Source organism: Labrus bergylta, chromosome 8, assembly GCF_963930695.1.
Source record: "Labrus bergylta chromosome 8, fLabBer1.1, whole genome shotgun sequence".
In the NCBI taxonomy this organism is placed as follows: Eukaryota; Metazoa; Chordata; class Actinopteri; order Labriformes; family Labridae; genus Labrus; species Labrus bergylta.
The window spans coordinates 8,397,463-8,415,739 of NC_089202.1; the positions used below are offsets into that span (position 1 = coordinate 8,397,463).

An 18,277-nucleotide genomic window follows, 5' to 3' on the forward strand; every position below is an offset into this window, starting at 1 on the left:
GTACTCTGAAGCAGTTTTACACAACAGTAAAAATCTGAAGTTCTGTGGTGTCTATAGAGAAATAGACATTGGGCAAACATATATTTCGAGTGACAATGCTAATCATGTGTTGCCTGCTTCCATCACAAGCTGAAGAGGGAAGCTCTTAGATACCAAAAAAAGTCATTCGAAATCTAAATTAATTTATACAGGTACAAATTTACAACAACAACACAACATTACTTATTTCTAACTCGGCCTCATTTAAAAATGCTCATTGTTGTTTGTTACCTTCTTTTTTATATTTGCTTGACGTTAATACTCCAGCTTTCAGTGCTTTTCAGAACTGCTCTTGACTTGTGAGACACTCCTGATACTGCATGTCAGATTCGCAACCACGTATTGCAAAGACGAGTTGATAAAAACATCGAGAAGAACATCTGTAAAGATTATAAGCTTTATGTGAATCACACAAAAATGATGAGTAGGCAATTCTCAGGCCTTTTAAGTGATGTGACATGTTATTAATGTCTCAGGTGATTTTTTATGTGCTTTATGATACTTCAAATATTTGTATAAGTCTCTTTGAAAACATTTCCTGTACTTCTCCAGCTGTGTTCACTTTCTAAATGTGCAGCTGTGTTGCATGTTCTGCTTTGTGTCTTCAGTAAAGCTTACAAGTCTTCCCCTGATTGTAGAAAAGCACTTCCTCTAGACCCCATTCAGAAAGGCTCTGTGTTACCAGGTGGCTGACAGAGGAATCAGGCCTTACAATACCCAACTGGGCTGTAAATACCAAAGTTATAACGCTGTCAGAGTGTAATGTGTCCGCAAGCAGAAAGAAGCCGTATCTATCCAAATACGTAATGTGATAAAAGAAGAGTTTTGTCCTGGCCTGGCTCCTGTGAGGTGAACAACTGGACACATCATCCATCTGCTGGTGTCTTTGTTGGCTGACAGGGGATCATCCCCTCAGTGCTCGTCTGCACAAGACGTCATGTGTAGTCCTTCAGGCTTGTCATGTGCTCTCCTTCAGGACACTCGCTTTTTGGCTCGGGTTTCTTCTCATGCTGTCAGACAGGTTTGAAGTTGGTGAACTTATAGTAAGAAGAGCATAAACCCACGTTCTGTTTTGGTTTCTACAGGTGCCAGTGTAAACTATACCACTTTAAAATCACATCATAAATAAATAATAATAAACTGTTTCGTTCTATTTGGCTTTGAGCAGAACATGCAGGTAACCAGGCGCAGAGCCTATGGCTCATTGCAGAGGGGGCGGGGACCAATAGTGGGCCCTTAAACTGTCTATAGGCTATATAGCATATGCTGTAGCCTATATAGTAATATAGTATAGCATTTATGGTATAATATCGGCTGTATGGAGATACAAGACGGGGCGGGACGAAGAGAAAAGCCGCTGCAGATTACAAAGGGTGCTATTACAGTGACAGGGACTTATCAGTGAGTGACCTGCTGATGTTTAAGCATAGATAGAAGGCAACTACAGTTTGACATTCAGTGAAGTTGGACGCTCATCCAGCCACACAGACAATACAATAAAACTCACATTATCAACCCACGTACGACAACAAACTTTGTAAACAGTGTGACAGCAATGGCCTGCCGTTCATACAGTACGATAACCAAGCAGACACGACGGTCTACAACACATACACCCACAAACAAAAGACCAACATCTAAGCGTAATCTCAAATAATGATGAAACAACTTACCAATGAAGTTTTCATCGGCACTGTTGCTTTCCTGCACGGAGCTAGCTGGGTGCTCCTCGCTAACATGTTTATTTGCTTGGCTAGTAGCGTTTACGTTAGTGGAGCTAGCAACGGGAGGAGACTTGCCAGGTTGAGTTGTCAATGAGAAAACATTTTTTATTTAGTTTTTTACACTTTTAATGTTTTAATGTAAAACTCCAGTCAGCAGCTGGGGGCCCAGCAAAGGGGGTGCTAAGAGGTGGAATCAATGACATTACAAACAGGCCACAGCACCCCGCTGGTGCTGTTTGCTGCCGAAGTTGAGAACCCCCTTGGCAGTGGAGGGGGGCCCCTCTCTGCTCTACAAAATACATTGTGTGTCTTGATTGCGGCAAAAGAAAAGAGAGACTCAGACCTAGTCAAACTAACTTTATTCGAAAATTCAACTTAATAACAAAATGCATGTTAAATTTGGCTCAAAGTGGGCCCCTTGAGACAACAATGGGCCCGGGGCGGCCGCACCTTCTGCCCCCACACTCGCTCCGCTACTGCAGGTAACATAGACCACATTGGTACACAAATCCCCATTTGTAGCCCTGAAAAATAAATCTAATGCCACAGATCTCGTATGTGTTATTTATATAAACCCAATGGGTAGGATAAATCCTGTAAAATCCCGATGATGATGTAAATCATCCAGCAGACACATCAGGGAATGAATCAGATCAGTGCTTTTATTTAGAATAACGGGAGCTACTCACTCTGGTCTCTACAGCAGCATGCTTAGTTTATTTTTTTTGTCATGTGTTTTTATTTTCATCAGATTTGCTGAAAGCAGTAAGAGGTGACGTAAGTAAAAGTGAAGTAGTGAATAGTGATACACAAACAATTTTCTTTTCAACATTTGATAGCGATAAAAAAAAGTTGAAAAGGAAACAGCCTTTAGAAATGAATATCGATTCACAATTTTTAACAAGAGGTTGGCCCAGAGACTCGTGTAGAATCCAAAGTGAGCAGAACAGAGGCAGCAGCACATAGCCTTGTGTTGATTCACAGAAAAACGTTCTATCATCACACTCCACCTTCCACTGGTCAAACACACTGCACTGATGTACTGTATCTGTGAGGTACAACAAACTGAAAAACATCTGGCTTCGTGCAAAAGAGTGAACACATTGTCAAGAAGAATACTGCAGCGACGAGGTAGATAGGTGGGTACTTCAGTAAATGTCTCCTGGTGTTTGTCCATATCACAGAAACATATTGCAAAAATGTTCTCAAGGCAGGACCAAACACTGCAGATCCATTTCTCCTTCTGCAATAGTAGGTTCATAAAAACATGCTGGCACTGCTGTCACCTTAAAACTCACAGCTTGTTATTTAAGATATACTGAAGGCTTGAGAATTATCCAACATTAAGTCAAACTATACTGCAGAATCCAAATGCTCAGTTTTCTATAAATAAAAAGTTTAAGAACCTGTTTTGGGTTGTTTCAGTCTGCATACAAACTCTGAATTAGATCAGCTTCAGCCCTACTCTTTGAGACAAGAGGTCAGACTGTGAACCTGTTGCAGCACGGCTCAAAACATAACTGCGGTGATACATTTGAATGAACCTGACTCTTGTGTGAGAAGGTAGGAGGCTGCACTTCCTATTTAAACTTTGAATTGAACAAGTTTGTATTATGATATGTTCAGTATCAAGACTATTTTCTCGTGTGACACCGAGCTGACTCAGTGTCACCTCAAATGCTTGATTGCTTCACTGTGAGACTTTTTCTAACCTTTTTTTTTTGTCCCAAGATAGTGATTTTTTTAATTATTCCCAAAGAGCTAATGCTACAATTTGAAAGGCGTGTGACATTGTGAGACTTTGAACAATAATGCCTCCTCCAGAGTCCCATTAGTTGGTTCACCAGGACAAGTGTTTACTGCGTGACACCAGAGGGACTCTCACTGAGGAGCTTTGTCATGTCATGTCCTGACTCGTCTTTCAAGTAGGAAAAGAAGAACGCAGGGTTTGGTTGATTTATTTGGAGGGTAAAATTGCCCATGAGCTTGAAATTGCCACAGGGGAAATCCCTGCTCAAATGTTTGCCGTCCCTCTTTGTCTTACCAAATGGGATTAGAAAATCTATACAAGCTAAACATAACAGATGTCCAGAGTACACATGAAGACACTGGAGAAAAGTCATCAGTTTGTTTTTGTGCTACTTCTGAGATATTAAACCAATTTTTATTCAAATGTCTAACACTGTGTTCTTGGCTGTGTCATTCTCAATTTGGGGGCAAAATACATTTAATGCATGGCTTCATTCTAACAGGGGGAAGAAATGAGTGGTAGAGTGCCATGTTTCAAAAGTAGCAGCCTCCACAAAGTAAACTCAGACATCCAAAGCTCAATTGAAAGGATCAGCTGAACCTCAGGTAAAGCTGTTTCCAGGACAATCTGATGCTTAGCTACCCTCATACAAGTGTGTCATTATCAGCTCTGAACCAGGGACCAACGAAGCCATCATCATGTTATTCAATTTCATGTTATTATACACTAATACAGACTGCTGGACTGTCATCCAGCAGGTTTGAATGTTTTGTTTTTCAAACCACAGCGTCATGAAGAGCACATTAAACGGCGAGGGTCGTTTTAAACACCCTGATTCAACAAAAATAGAGACTGTGTAAAGCCAGTCAGAAGGAAGGCACCATGTGTTTTGTCTAAAAGTGAAGTCAACCGCAGAGCTGGAGTAACTTGTCAGATATTTGCGTTGGACAACAACCAGTTCAAACAGATTAGCTTTTGAGTCACTCTCCATCTGCTGTATTTTTACTGTTAGTGTTCATTTTGTCTGGAGATATGCAGGAAATCCTTCCTTTCTATCATGTTGGGCTCATGCACAACGAAGTTTAACCCGCAGTTATAGACGTTCACCAATGGTTATACACTCAGTTTTCTCATTTGTGTCTCTCAGGGCCTGCCGGGTAATACTGGACCACAGGGGCGACAAGGGCCATCTGGACCCGTGGTAAAAAACTTATGTCTTGTTAATATAAGTCACTTTTTTTCCTGTTTGATCAACCTGATTTATGGATAGACTTCCTGCTTTTTTTTTTGCAACCTTTCTTTCCCCTTTTCTCAGGGAGCTCCAGGAGCACCAGGATCGCCTGGACCTGGTGGCTCAGCAGGGTCCCAAGGAGAGCAAGGACTTCCTGTGAGTCAAAATGTTTAATTTCAAATTTCTAAATTCTAATATTGAGTTCGCTCCAGATGAAGGAAATAGAGTTAGGGATTTAGTGTGCGGGCTGGGGATTAACACATCTGTGGTGTCACTATGACCTGACCTGAACCTCATTAATGAGCCTCCATTGAAGCCCAGACTGCTCATAAGTGGGCTGTGGTGTCGACTGTAAACTCGGCTCACATGTTATCCCTCCAGTCGGGAGACTATGACATAATTTATCCAAATGAACAAGGAGGACATGACCTCTCCACAGCTTCCTCTGCGTCCTCCTCTTCTTGCTACTGGTTTCTTCTCTTCACATTTCTCCCATTATGCCTCCCTAAATTTACATGAAACAAAGATATCAAAGCTGTATCACATAAAGTTACAGGTCTGTTTAAATATCAATAACACTGTGGTTCGTTTCCAGAGCTGCAGGAGCTTCTGTTGAATGGATTGTTCTTGTTTCTCTGATCGTCCTCACGTTAACTGGAAACAGCCTGTTAGTGTTGGACTCACCTCTCATTATAACAGATGTGTCATTTAGTCACAAGTTAAAACCTCTCACAAGGCTGAGCTCTTTGAATCACACTAAAAGACCAATCATTTCTGCAGTTCTCTCATAATGCGGCTTTTTAAAGAATAATACATATTAGTGAGGGAGATTTTGTTGAGCCTTTCAGAAGGAGAAGAAAGATGTGCAAATGACACTCCACAAGCACAGGAAAGGATGCACAGGAGAGGATGTTCGGTTCCAAACTGTGTGTAATGCTAACAGGAACAGATGATACTGAGACGGTGGTGACAGCTAATCTACTCTCAGGTCAGCTCTGCAGGCCAGCAGCAGAGTTTGGCTCAGAGCGGAAGAGCTATAAATCACTAAACAACCCCCCCCCCTTCCACTCCTCACACACACTAATACACACAGATATACACAATCCCTCTCTGCACATAAATGTATGCACAGACAGCAAACATGGACGGAAAGAGAAAAATAGGTATATCACATCTTGCTTTCCTGAGCCGTAATCTCCAAAGTTTGTTTCAAACTTTAACATTCAATTGCTGATTCAGGTCCTGTTCTGAACCCTTTGACCCTTCACCAGGTCTCTGCTGCAGGAGAACATTTTCCTCTCTGAAGAAGAATATCTATATACATTATCTGAAATTTAAATCTTCAGGGAAATCTAACACCTTTCTTTATCCTAAAGACACAGAAACCTTGTGAAAGTCAAAGCAACTAGCACTTTTCTCAGGGGGACAGAATATAAAGATGCACAGTTTAAGCACTTACAGAACTATCTGCTTTGTTGAGCTTGTGTCCTGTGGTCTAACGTGAAGCAGTTTAGGTTTAGGAACAATTTGATTCAACTGAGACCTATCAAGATCAATATTCATTCATCTGAATTTTTTTTGCTGGTAATGACCTACATATGACCTACAAAAGCATAACAAACCATCAGTAGAAGATATGTGTAATGCCTGTCACCACTTCCATCAAGTCAGACAAAGTGATTTACAGCCCACAGACTGAAAGGGCTTTGTTTACATTTTCACTGGCAAAGATTTACATCAATCTTGGATGTTGTTGCGGTTTCATAAACCTCTGTTTTTACATTTGGCCTCACAAGCCTGCCAAGTTATCTCAGCACTTGAGGATGTCCTCAGGGTGTGTCTTTCCTGGACAAAAAAAAATGTTGTTTCAAGCTACACAACCACCTGAGGTTTTTTTCAATTCATCTTGTTTGACTTGGTAGGAAAACCAGCGTATTTTTGCCAGTTACAAAATAAGAAAAAAAGAAACAATGTTCTTGTGACTGAACCATCAGCCCACATTGCAGAGGATATTAATGTACCTCCAGCTCTGCATGAACTGTGAGAGAGAGTGAAAAAATCCTCACCTCTTTGCTTTGGAAAGATTCTGCTAATACAAGGCACTATGGGAAGAAACTTTTGATGAAATAATAAAGAAATCTAATTTTTTTTATGAGCGATACTCTGGTCCTTCTAGGCCCAGATACTTTTTTGTGGCTCCCACACAGTTTGATTTGGTTTTCCCATGTCCCCCTGATAAGACAGAAGACATTTATATGCCCTGAAAGACCCAGGAGGAGGTCCAGACGGACATGAAGAGGGGGTCCAGAGGAGGACTTTTATTGTGGAGTCATGCTCTCCAATTCAACGGCTGTGTCAAATGTTGGCACTGGCTTTGTATCATCTGCTATATAATATGCATCTGACATGCCAGGCGTGTTACACACACACACACACACACACACACACACACAGTCTGTCAGTTGGTGGTCAAGGACACTTTTCTCCCTCAGATAAAAAAATCCTTTATTCAATTGAATCAAAGTGATATTCATCATATCAGCACATGCTCCTGTGGCCAAGAAATACATGTCTTTTATTAGCCTCTGGATTACAATGCGTTACACTGTGATGCACATTCACATTCAAAGGCTTTTATGTGTTTGGCAGTTTTGTGTGCGGATGTGTGTGTGTGTGTTGTGATCAGATATGCATCTGTGTGCTTTACAGTGTTGGCAGTAGCCGTGTGCAAAGAGCTCATCCAAGACACAGAAATGTGTGTGTGTGCGTGCGTGCGGACACAATATCACAATGTAATAGAGTTTAGATATAGCAGCTGTTAGATCAGACAAGAACGGATGTGTTTGTGTGAATGTTTGTGTGATGACGGTATAGAGATAAGAAGAGCGAAGGAGAGTAATGTAATTAAGTTGGGTCATCAAAGAAGATTCGTTTTTTTTTACTGTACATGTCCAGGTTGAATATTTATCCTCCTCCTGTGATTTTGTTTTCTAGGGTCCTGCTGGTGTCAAAGGAGATAAGGGAGAAAGAGTAAGTTCTTCTATTCATTCACTTCACACACTGGTTTTAGCAAATTAAGTTTAACAGCACCATTTTGCAAAGGAAACTCTGTTATTTTTTGCTAAAGTAAAACTCACACAATTATCCCCTAATGCTTCACGATCTTGTTTTGAAGAAACCAAATTACTCTCCATTTCACATAAAGTCTGAGACGCTTGTCTTTGGCAGAAAACATTCAGTTTATTTCTCCCCCTTTACTCCACGAGTCTCATTTAGAGGAAACCCAATCAAATATGTGTTCACAGTTCAAATTGGCAACAGAACAGAATTAGTATTTTGCTGACACAGCATCAGGGCCATCGCTGCAAAGGGCTTGAGAGAGATGCAACCTGCCAACTGGAATCAAACCTTCAGTACCTGTTTCCCCCCCATTTATCAACGTGTTAGTGACATTTTGGTTGGATGAGTCGATATGAAGGTCTGAAGGAAATTAACATGACAGAATTTATTTCATCAGTGTTTTGAATTCTGTGGCTAGGCCAAGATGTGAATGAAGCTGGTTAGAGTCATAAAGTCCAGTCCCAATGATTTATACAGTTAGGTCACATTTGGGTTTTCTCATTTGAGCATTATATCACTTATTATAACACAAGAGACATTAAAGATATTATAAATCTGTTTTCAAGGGATGTGTACTTTTCTTAATACAAGTCAACTGAAATGTGTTTGTAAAATCTGCAGAAAAGCCCTTTAATGGGGCTTCAAATAATGAACATTAACAAATTCAAATAAAAATAGGTGAAATATTTTTTGGGTCACCTTCAGTCTAGAATACTCAACAAATACTCAGTCAACACAGGAATTTACCCTGATATTTTTCTATATATATTTCAATTATGGTAATACAGATAATGCCCATTAAGAAATGTGGATTTTCTGCTATTCAATGGGAGTGTTACATTAAAAACATTTTTTTTTTCTTCCAATAATGACGCTTTGACTGTGCAGTTGAAAACATTCACACTCCTAATTCTAGCAACATTCTCATTGAGAGTAGAGTCAAAATCAACACTTATTCACTAATATTTTATACAATGCCATTTTGATTTCTATCTGTTGTGTATTTTACACATTCTTTCTACTTCATGTTATCGCCATCGTAAATATGAGGGCCTCCAGACTGTGGAGTCAAAGGAGTACACTTAGTACTCCATCCACTTAGCTAATCCATCATCCACTGTTACAAGCATGCATAACCCAGCAGTTGATCAAATAAAAACGTTTTATTAGGCAACTGTGTGGTTGTGTAATACCCGAGTGTAAGAGCTCTGCGTTTGCCCTTCAGGGAGATGTGCAGTCCCAAGCTGGTGTGCGTGCCATCGCACGGCAAGTGTGTGAGCAGCTCATCCAGAGTGAGTAATCCTTCAATTTTACACTTTTAACACAAACATGTTCAACTTCTTCTAACCTACTGTATACTGGCACTAACTACTCTTCTGTCCTTTCTTAAGGTTTCCTTTTAAACCTCAGTATTTAGAAATAGCAACCAATAAATAAAAGCTAAAACTTCAAAGGGCTTTTTCAATCCATTCGCTTCCTCCTCTACCTTTTGCAGGTCACTTGTCTCGCTATAACTCCATACTGAACCAGATACCTGCCCATTCATCAGTGTCAGTCCGAACAGTACCGGGTCCGCCCGGAGAGCCGGGTAGGAGAGGCCTCCCCGGACCCCAAGGAGAGCAAGGCCCATCAGGCCGGCCGGGCTTCCCGGGTACCAGCGGCCAGAATGGACGACCAGGAGAGAGAGGTGAGAGAGGGGGAAGTTTATAACTGAAGAGTTATTTATAGAATGTACAACACATGTCCAGAGATAGATTCACACAGGAGAAATATACGCTGCTATTTTCATACATGCCTTATTTATTTTATTCTCTCAGTAATACACAGACTGAATATAGTCAATCATGATTCCTTTACTTTTTGAATTATGTCTAGACAATCTGACTTCATGCTCTTATTTATAGTAACATCAGAAAGAGTGAAGAGCATTTACTAGAGTCCTTATGCTGCAATGAGAAGTGTGAAAGTCCAATCTGAAAACAGGACGTTCAAGAAAAAAAGGAGAAACAATATGTAGGTTATAAAAAAATACAGCACAGTTTAAATAAACATATATCATATAAAGCCTTTAGGGGGGTTACATTTGATTGATTGAGATTGATTTCATGTTTTACTGTCACTTTATGTGGTCAAAGCTTACAGAGAGCAACGTGAGACACAAGTGGACTTGATCCAGGAGGTTGTGGGTGATGGTTAGCACCTTAAAAGTGTAGGACAACAGGACGCCTAAGCTTTTAGGTAGCTTACAATAATCTTAAGGGGTCACTGGTTTGGAACTCTTTCTTCTTAGTAAAACAGAAAAGGCAGAGGTGAGGTCACCACAACTCTGTCGTCAACTCCTCATCTGTCTGTGAGGCCCGAGGCTCAATTTACATCTAACACAACACACCAAACTGTCAGCATTCACAGTGCACGTTTTGATAACTTGGGCGCCAGGTTGTACAGAAAGACTATATCTGGTTCTTTTTTCAAAAGTTTAAAAACCACCGCTATCATATTAAAGCAGATTAAGATGTGCCAAAAAGAAAAACAATGAATAAAGACATTTATTACAAAAAAATGATTTTCAACTTTACCTTTACAATGATTTTACCCCAAAGTGGAATTTAAGACGTTTCTCAAACAGAAACCAGTCTTTAAATGATCTTCTGGCCATTCTTAAACTATTTAAACTGTAAGCTTACTTATTACATTTTCTATAAACAAAAACATAATAAAATCAAATTTCAAGTGGAAATCTTCCACATAATAATTGGTGTATGTTTCAACTTCAACTTTATTTGTCCTCGAAGGGTAATTGGTTTTGCGGCAAGACAGTAAAAGGACAGCAGAACAAGACAGTAAAAAGACAAAGGACAAAAGTACATAGCTAACACGCAGGTTAGGTCAAAACAGTAGGTCAAGTAGCATTGTATCCCTTTTTCTCTCTTTTGCTCTTTGTTATAAAAGATGGTCAGTGATTTGACTTTATAAACCTGTGCTGTTGTGATGAAGAGTTGTGTTTTAGAAATGTGTCCACCCGGTGAGATCTGTTTGGTTGTTAAATAAACAAAGTACTGTATCTGAAGTGGTGCATCTTCTTGTCCAAAATGGTGCTTGGCTTTTAAAAAGACACTTCCAAAGGGAGCACGTTGTCTCAACAGCTCCAGCTAGAGCTTCATCCACCCTGAGTGTTTGCTACTTTTCTTGGCCTGGCTGCTGTCTGTCTGACTCACAGTGAGGTAGAGTGCAGGCCAAAAGACAGTAACTCCAGTATTGGTGAGGTCATTCTCTCGACCACGAGACCTCAGAGGAGTAACAGTCTTTATGAGGCTCCGTCTTCATCACGAAAACATGCACCAGTCACTGAAGAACCAAACATCCTGTGAGGCTGCACACACACACAGAGCTGTCAGGAAAATGTCCGACATGATTACGTCCTCCTCAGCGGTGCAGACGTTCTGATACTCCCAGATAACATTTATGATGCACAGCCACTGGTCCACCACAAACACACATACACACTCACACATGCACAGAGTTTATTTTATATTGTTTTACAGACTGAACTGAAACCAGAGCGCGCCAAAAAGTAAAAAAGATGTATGGCAGATTAAAGAAAATTAGACATGTTGAAGTCATAAAGGGATGATACCAGAAGTCAACAGATGTATTCTACATCACGCATTCGATGTTGTATTGAGCACAGAAAGATCATGTGTCAGCCATAAAGAGAGAATGATTGACACGACTGTCAGTGTAGAGAATACATTTCAATTTGAGGTCATGTTTTTTCCCTCTGCCTCACTATGCTAACTTCCTCTTTACTTATGCGTTTGATTAAATGATCATAAAGCAGCAGGGCAGAAAATCTGCAGTTCATCAAATAGACTGTGGTTCGCTCATATTAGAGCCTTTCGAAGAATATTCCATTATGTCATTTAAACAGCTGCAACGCTGGACAGAAGCTCTAGACAAACTCCGGGCTCATACGTTTTATTAGATGGATCATCCAGGCATAAATTATGCATCACATTTTTTATAAAAAGGGGGAAAAGAATTATTTGGATTATTCACCATCACAAGTTCAAATCCAGCATGCAAAATCCTGCTGACATCATACAGGAATATATAGAGCTAAATGTGCTTGTGTAACTTCATGAAACGTTATAAACATAAATAAATGTGTGAGGTAGAATAAAAAACAAACTAAATCTGCTTGAACTGTGTGTCTTTTCAGGTCTGATGGGAGAGAAGGGGGAGAAGGGGAGTCCAGGTGTTGGGAGTCAGGGACCTCGAGGACCGCCTGGACCTCCAGGTAAGACACTGTCAACCATTAAAGCTGTCCCCAAGTGGATCGATCAGCTAAAATAACTGAACCCTGTCCCTTTGGTCCTAATGCCAGAATGCTAGAATATAAGGAGATGCGAGAAACACTTTTGGAATAAAACAGATCATTGTCATTCTGTTTCTGCCACTAAGCCTGAGCTAGCCTTAAAAAAGATTTTTTGTTTCTTTCCCTGCTAACAAAACCCAGAAATGTGTCAAATATTGAACCAAAAGGAAGGCCCAGAGACTTCTCTGTCTGAGAGAAGCAAGCAGATGTTTTGGACCATGAATACAATTCTCTGTATTGATTTTTCTCTGCTCTGCGTTGAGCTGTGGGGTTTGTGTTATGAAAATATGTCAGTGCTGGGATTTTTTGGTTTATGTTGCTGAGCGGTCAATACACACTCCGAACAAGCTCCCAAAACTGTTCTATGATCCAATAGCGGGGAAAAAAGACTGAAAACTTACAAATATTGAGAGAGAGAGAACATTACAGGAGAGAGCCTCTCTGCCCTCATCCGCTGTACTTTTGGAGAAATGTTTTTGGGAAAGTAATTTTAGTACTTGGCACATGGCACTGCCCTCAAAATATTGATTTCATATTTCTGCCGGCTGCTGAAGTGAGTCCTGTTGGAGCGCTTTCTCTCGTGTAAACAGAAAATAGAAGCCTCTGGCTAAATTTCAAATCTTGCGTGTGCCCTCAGGACATTTACCAACAACTCCCTCATCTGGAAATGACAATCATGTCACGTCTTCTGTATGTTGTCGCAGCAGCACAGAGAGGGATTTAGAACAGATAGTGTCAGTACAGTGACAGGAAGAGTCCTCAAAGGCATTTTTGCAGTTTATTTTCCTCTCTTTTTTTCCCGTTATCTGCTCTCATCAGGTGTCAAACCCCCAGAGTCTTGTTTGCCAAACGTTTATTGAGGACCAGCTTAGTGAACTCCCTCATTTTTTAACACATCCCCATCTACAGGCGTACCTGGTGAAGGACGGACAGGAAGTCAGGGTCCTCCTGGTCGGCCTGGTAACCCTGGAACACCCGGGCGGTCGGGTAATCCAGGCAGCACAGGACCAGCTGGCCCCGCAGGATACTGTGACCAGAACTCCTGTTTGGGGTACAACGTCGGAGGTAAACCTTTTTTTTAACAGCTTCTGTTAAAGCACTGATAACACTTTACACGGCGTAAACAGTTTAACTTAAAAGTTTTAAACTAATTGCAGTGGGCGTAAACAAACACACATGAGCATTGATTCACAATATGTATGCATATGTATATCAAAAGTAAAACAATGCAAAGTGCATTATATGATTTTGGTTAAAACGGCTCATTCAAAAATTGTGGTGTTTCATAAGATAAGGTCAGATTTGTGACAGCGAAATAATACAAAATCTGACCTGATATTTCAAAGTATAAAGAATCCTTGTTGCTCTTGAAATCGCTGTCTGCAGAACAGTAGAGCTTCACTTGTGTCAGAATAACTGAAACGTTTCACCGTCATTTTTTATCACATAACAGAAGGAAATGAAAAAAAAAAGGCATCAAAGGGGTTTGACTTAGTGTGAAGTATACACAGCTGTAGACGATTGTACAGTCTGTTAGGTTCAGGCGATAGAAACGAAAACATTTGGACTGGTATATCTTTTCAAAAGAAGTCAAAACACAAAAAGTCCAGACTTCACAAAACAGTCTGTTCTGTTTTTTTAAACCTTTTTTCTTTGCTGATTTAAACCTTAAGATTCTGAGCATTAAATCAGTGTTCTTATTTACTTATTGTTCAAAGAAACCACCAGTGTGTACATTTGTTTTAGTTACAATACCATTCAGTCTCACTCTGCCCAGTTTTCCATCTTGTAAACCATCTTTTATATGTGTTCAACACTGAAATATAGTGTTCACAGTGACAGCTTGCTCTGAGATAGTTATTGTTCTCATAAAGCTCTTAGAGAATTGGACAGTAATCTGACTTTTATGGTTGTTCCACCGTGAAGTTTATACATTCATGTCCACGCTGATGGATTAACAAGGTAACTGTGTCACAGACCAAAGCTATTTGTCTGCATTCAGTGTCAATAAAATATGCATACACTTGGCATTTTTTAATATCCACAATGGGGGTGCCTAGTGGTTATGTCCTGCGCCCGGTGTACATCGACCGTGGGTTTGAATCTGACCTCGGCCCTTTAATGTATGTCGTCCCAACAATCTCTTCTCACATTTCCTGTCTCTCTTCTCTCTTCTTCCTGTCCTGTCCAATAAAGGCAAAAAGGGCCCAAAAAGTATCTTTAAAAAAACACTTGTGAGGACCTTCAGGACTCAATTTGTCCAATGTCTCACCTAAGACGTCACACATTGATGAGGTGTTCAATTTTAAGGATTTTTGGGGCTTTTAATGCATTTATTTTAGAGACAGGACAGTGGATAGAGTCAGAAATCAGGGAGAGAGAGTGAGTGGGGATTGACATGCGAAAAGGAGCCACAGGTTGGAGTCGAACCCGGGCTGCCACTTGGAGGACTACAGCTTGTGTACACGGGGTGGAACACAAACCACTACGCTACCATGATGAGGCGTCTTAATGCAGTATCATCCTTGAAAAGTGGCTGATGGTTGAGACATTACTTCATCCATAAGTAAATAGATATAACATGTGAATTTTCGAAGTTAAGGAATGCCAGTAGACATTTTTTTTTTTTTTTACTTTGGACAGAGCCAGTCTAGCTGTCTCAGTTTTTTTTATCAAGCGGCATCCTCGTGAATAATGAGGCTAAAGTGGAAGGGCAAAAAAGTTCCTCGAGTGTCCACTTGAGACTTGCTCCAAAAGACCTTAGAGTCCCATTAACACCCACGTAAGAAAAAGCATTTTGACCGCAGAAATAAGACATGTTTACTGCCTGGTCCAACAAACAAGATTGGTCTGAATAGTTCATGTCTTTAGGTTTGTTTAGAGCTAGAGACTGGTAGTTGTATGTTGGAAAGTAGGAAACATGTAAAACGATTAATCTGGCCTATCTTGGCCTAGTGTCTTCAAATAAGTGTCTTCAAACAAAATGTTCATTATCAGTTTGACTCACTGCGCATGTTTCTCTTGGTAATCTCTCTTCATAACCTCGTATTTCTGTGTTTGAAATCTTTATTTGCACTTTCTCTTGTTGAGAAAGAGAAATAGAGATCTGACACATTCCCCTCTTTTCAAAACACTTCATATGAAACTTGTCATCTTAATTCTTTGATCAGAGCTACTTTAATTGTAAGGAATGACAAAAGGTGCGAACACAAATGTCTACCTCAAATAACAACCCAACAGCTGGTGGTTCTGTCGGTGGATGTGAGCGGTTTAACTCGTGGTGTCGTTGGGTTTTCATCCTGATGTGAGGTAACATCTTGTCTTCAATTGTTTCTCCTCCTCCCTCTGTCTCGTCCTCTTTCTGACTGAAGTTCAACAGGACTATGGGAATGATTACTGAAGAGCATTCTCCAACCGTCCTCCTCCTCCTCCTCGTCCTGTGCTCACCTCCTTCCACCCCTCCACTCCACTAAACTGATAAAAAAATCCTTCAAGGCCTCCATATTTTTGAGAAATACTCCTAGTCTCTAATCACTGCAGCATCAAACTTTACATTTTGTTTTCTTAAAGATCTCCCGTTTCCAATTAACTCAACAAATACTACTTGTTCTGTAAAATTCTGTAAAAAACAACCAAACAGTCTGAAACGTTTTAGTCAGCCAAAAAAAAGTAATCAAGCAACCTCCCTTAAGTGATGTAAGGCTAATTTGTGCCCTCATTTCAGTCTGTTGTAGTTTTTAGATACATTACTCAAACCTGATTTCCAGAATGTTCACACATGAAACTCCAGGATTCTTCGTTCAGAATACAAACTAAATTCTTTTCCACTCTCATTTAACTTCGCTGCACTGAATCGAATGCCAATCTGGGTGTTTTTCATCATTGGACAATCTCAGAGACAAAAAAAAGGATTAGCTTCCCATCCCACAAGACCAAACAAAACCCCTATATCACTGCTGTGATGATCACCACCACTGATCCCGTTTCCATCTGTCTAACGATTATTCGTGCTCACAGTGCTTTGCTGCAGCAGCCTCCGCTTCAAACTCAAATCTCCTCTAAAGCTAATCTCATCGCTCAAAGCCTGATGAATCAGCTAACTAGTGATGAATAGCTGTAATGCTGACTGGCTGCTCTCCTTGCTGAACAATTCCCTCTATCTTTAGGTCCTATACACTGGGCCAAATTTTCCTAAAATCCTAAAAGTTTTGTTATATTTATTCCCTGAAAAACAAGCAGATTTGGCCACTGTGGGATAGAAACCATTTTTCTTCAGTTTCACTAACCTGCTTCAACACTGTATGATCTTTTTTTACCTTGTCAAGTAACCAAACATGCCTCTACATCTATTCTACTTGTTTTGTTACCCATTTAAAAAGCATGCTGCCTCTTTATTGCTAAACAGTTAGCGATATAGTGATGCTATGATCCTAAGGAATTGGCCTGTTTGTGAGTCTGTGAGTGTAAAGAGGCCAAGTCCTGGCTGCAGCAGCCCCGGATTTAACGGCAGCCCCCTGCCTTTTGATGCATGTCTCCCCCACTCTTTTTCTTCCTTATAATTTATGTTTCTCCTCAGCTGTCTAATCAAATAAAGGCAACATGGCCTTAAAATAATCTTTAAAAAGCCTTAACTTTGCTACATGCTCTGCCTTGGTGGTGGTGGTTTAATGTTTGCGACAACGATCCACAAACCTTCACTCAAACTGACCCTAAGTGTTCCCACCACCCCAGTCCAACCCCTCCCTCATGGCGGCTACCAGTCCTACCCGCCTTACAACCAGCCCTACAACCAGCCGTACAACCCTGCTGCAGTGGCTTACAACAATGACCAGGGAGGTGAGGACGAGGAGGAGGAGGAGGAGGATGGAGAAGAGGAGCAAGACCCCTATTACCGAGGCTACCCTCCTCGGAACTACCCCCAACCACCCTCCCAACAGTCCCATGGTTACCGCTCTAGCCCCACCCACTCTGAGGACACGGAGCTGAGGTCGCCAGGCGTCTCCAGGAGGTTTCCCCGTGACGTCATCCTCATGGAGGAGAATGAAAAGTGAGGACTCTAGAGGAAGGATGGACTCACCTAAAGTGCTTCAGCATCACACGCTACAACACACACACACACACAAACAAGCTGATAATGACACATGGAAACAAATCAGACGCTGACGTGCACATACATATTGACCCCCCACCTTTCGCATTCTGAAACTGTGGTGAGATCCCCCCCCCCCCCCCGCCCCTCCCTATGTATTCAGTGGTTCCTTCCACCAGGTGCATAGATGTAAATACTCTGTGGACTCTTGTACGATATCTCTGTCAAAGGGGGGTCTGAGAAGTGCCTGATCTATGTTAGCATCGTCCGGTAAAGGTAAGATCTGTGTCCGCCCGTCTCAAAGCTGATTTTAGGACTGGAACTTTTTCTTTTTGTGAAGCTGCATGTCTCCTTTGAGCCAACCATCGAGTGTGTAACTGAACATGTGAATCTTGTTTCGGTTTTGTGTAACATTCGACTCAATTGTTTTTACATACCAAAATCATGATGATGAGCTGTTAACATTTGTACAGGCTGCTTTTTATAAAGATGAATCCCCCGCTTCCACGATGTTTTTATTTCACTTAATAATATTGAATTGTTTTTTAAGTGATTTTTTTCATGTTACTGTGTTGAGTTTGCTTCTTTTGACCAACTTCTTTTAAAGTTAAGCCCCCTCAACTGACTGTTTATTTTACCTCAACACTGGAACTCAATAAATAGTTTTTAGTCAAATTTGAATGTTTATCCAAAGAATCTGGCTGTCATCATATTTTGTCCTTTAATATTTCATTGTTTTAAAGACTGGACTGTTTGCTTACTCAGCTTTAAAAAGGACAAATCTGTGTTGTTTTTCTTGTTTGTTGTTCTTGTTGTGAAGCGGGGCCAGCTAACTGTGGCAGCCGTTTGCTTACTGGTTGACCCCTGACCTCTGGCTGGAATGAGTCCTGAATCCAATTATTATTCAAAACAGTCAGTTGCCCTCCAGTGAAACCCAGTAAGGACTGAT

At 40.7% G+C, this 18,277-nt stretch overlaps 1 protein-coding gene across 1 annotated transcript in view; it reads left to right on the top strand.

Annotated features, from left to right (window-relative positions):
• The window catches only part of col14a1a (collagen, type XIV, alpha 1a), a 118,296-nt gene extending 102,545 nt beyond the window's left edge, over positions 1 to 15,751 (top strand). Inside the window, exons 41-48 of the mRNA XM_065957744.1 lie at positions 4,661 to 4,714; positions 4,829 to 4,900; positions 7,739 to 7,774; positions 9,090 to 9,156; positions 9,360 to 9,551; positions 12,084 to 12,161; positions 13,149 to 13,304; positions 15,611 to 15,751. Of these exons, the coding sequence (XP_065813816.1) occupies positions 4,661 to 4,714; positions 4,829 to 4,900; positions 7,739 to 7,774; positions 9,090 to 9,156; positions 9,360 to 9,551; positions 12,084 to 12,161; positions 13,149 to 13,304; positions 15,611 to 15,639 (684 nt within the window). The 3' untranslated portion in view covers positions 15,640 to 15,751. The remainder of the gene's footprint in view (positions 1 to 4,660; positions 4,715 to 4,828; positions 4,901 to 7,738; positions 7,775 to 9,089; positions 9,157 to 9,359; positions 9,552 to 12,083; positions 12,162 to 13,148; positions 13,305 to 15,610) is intronic.
• The last annotated feature ends 2,526 nt before the right edge of the window (positions 15,752 to 18,277 follow it).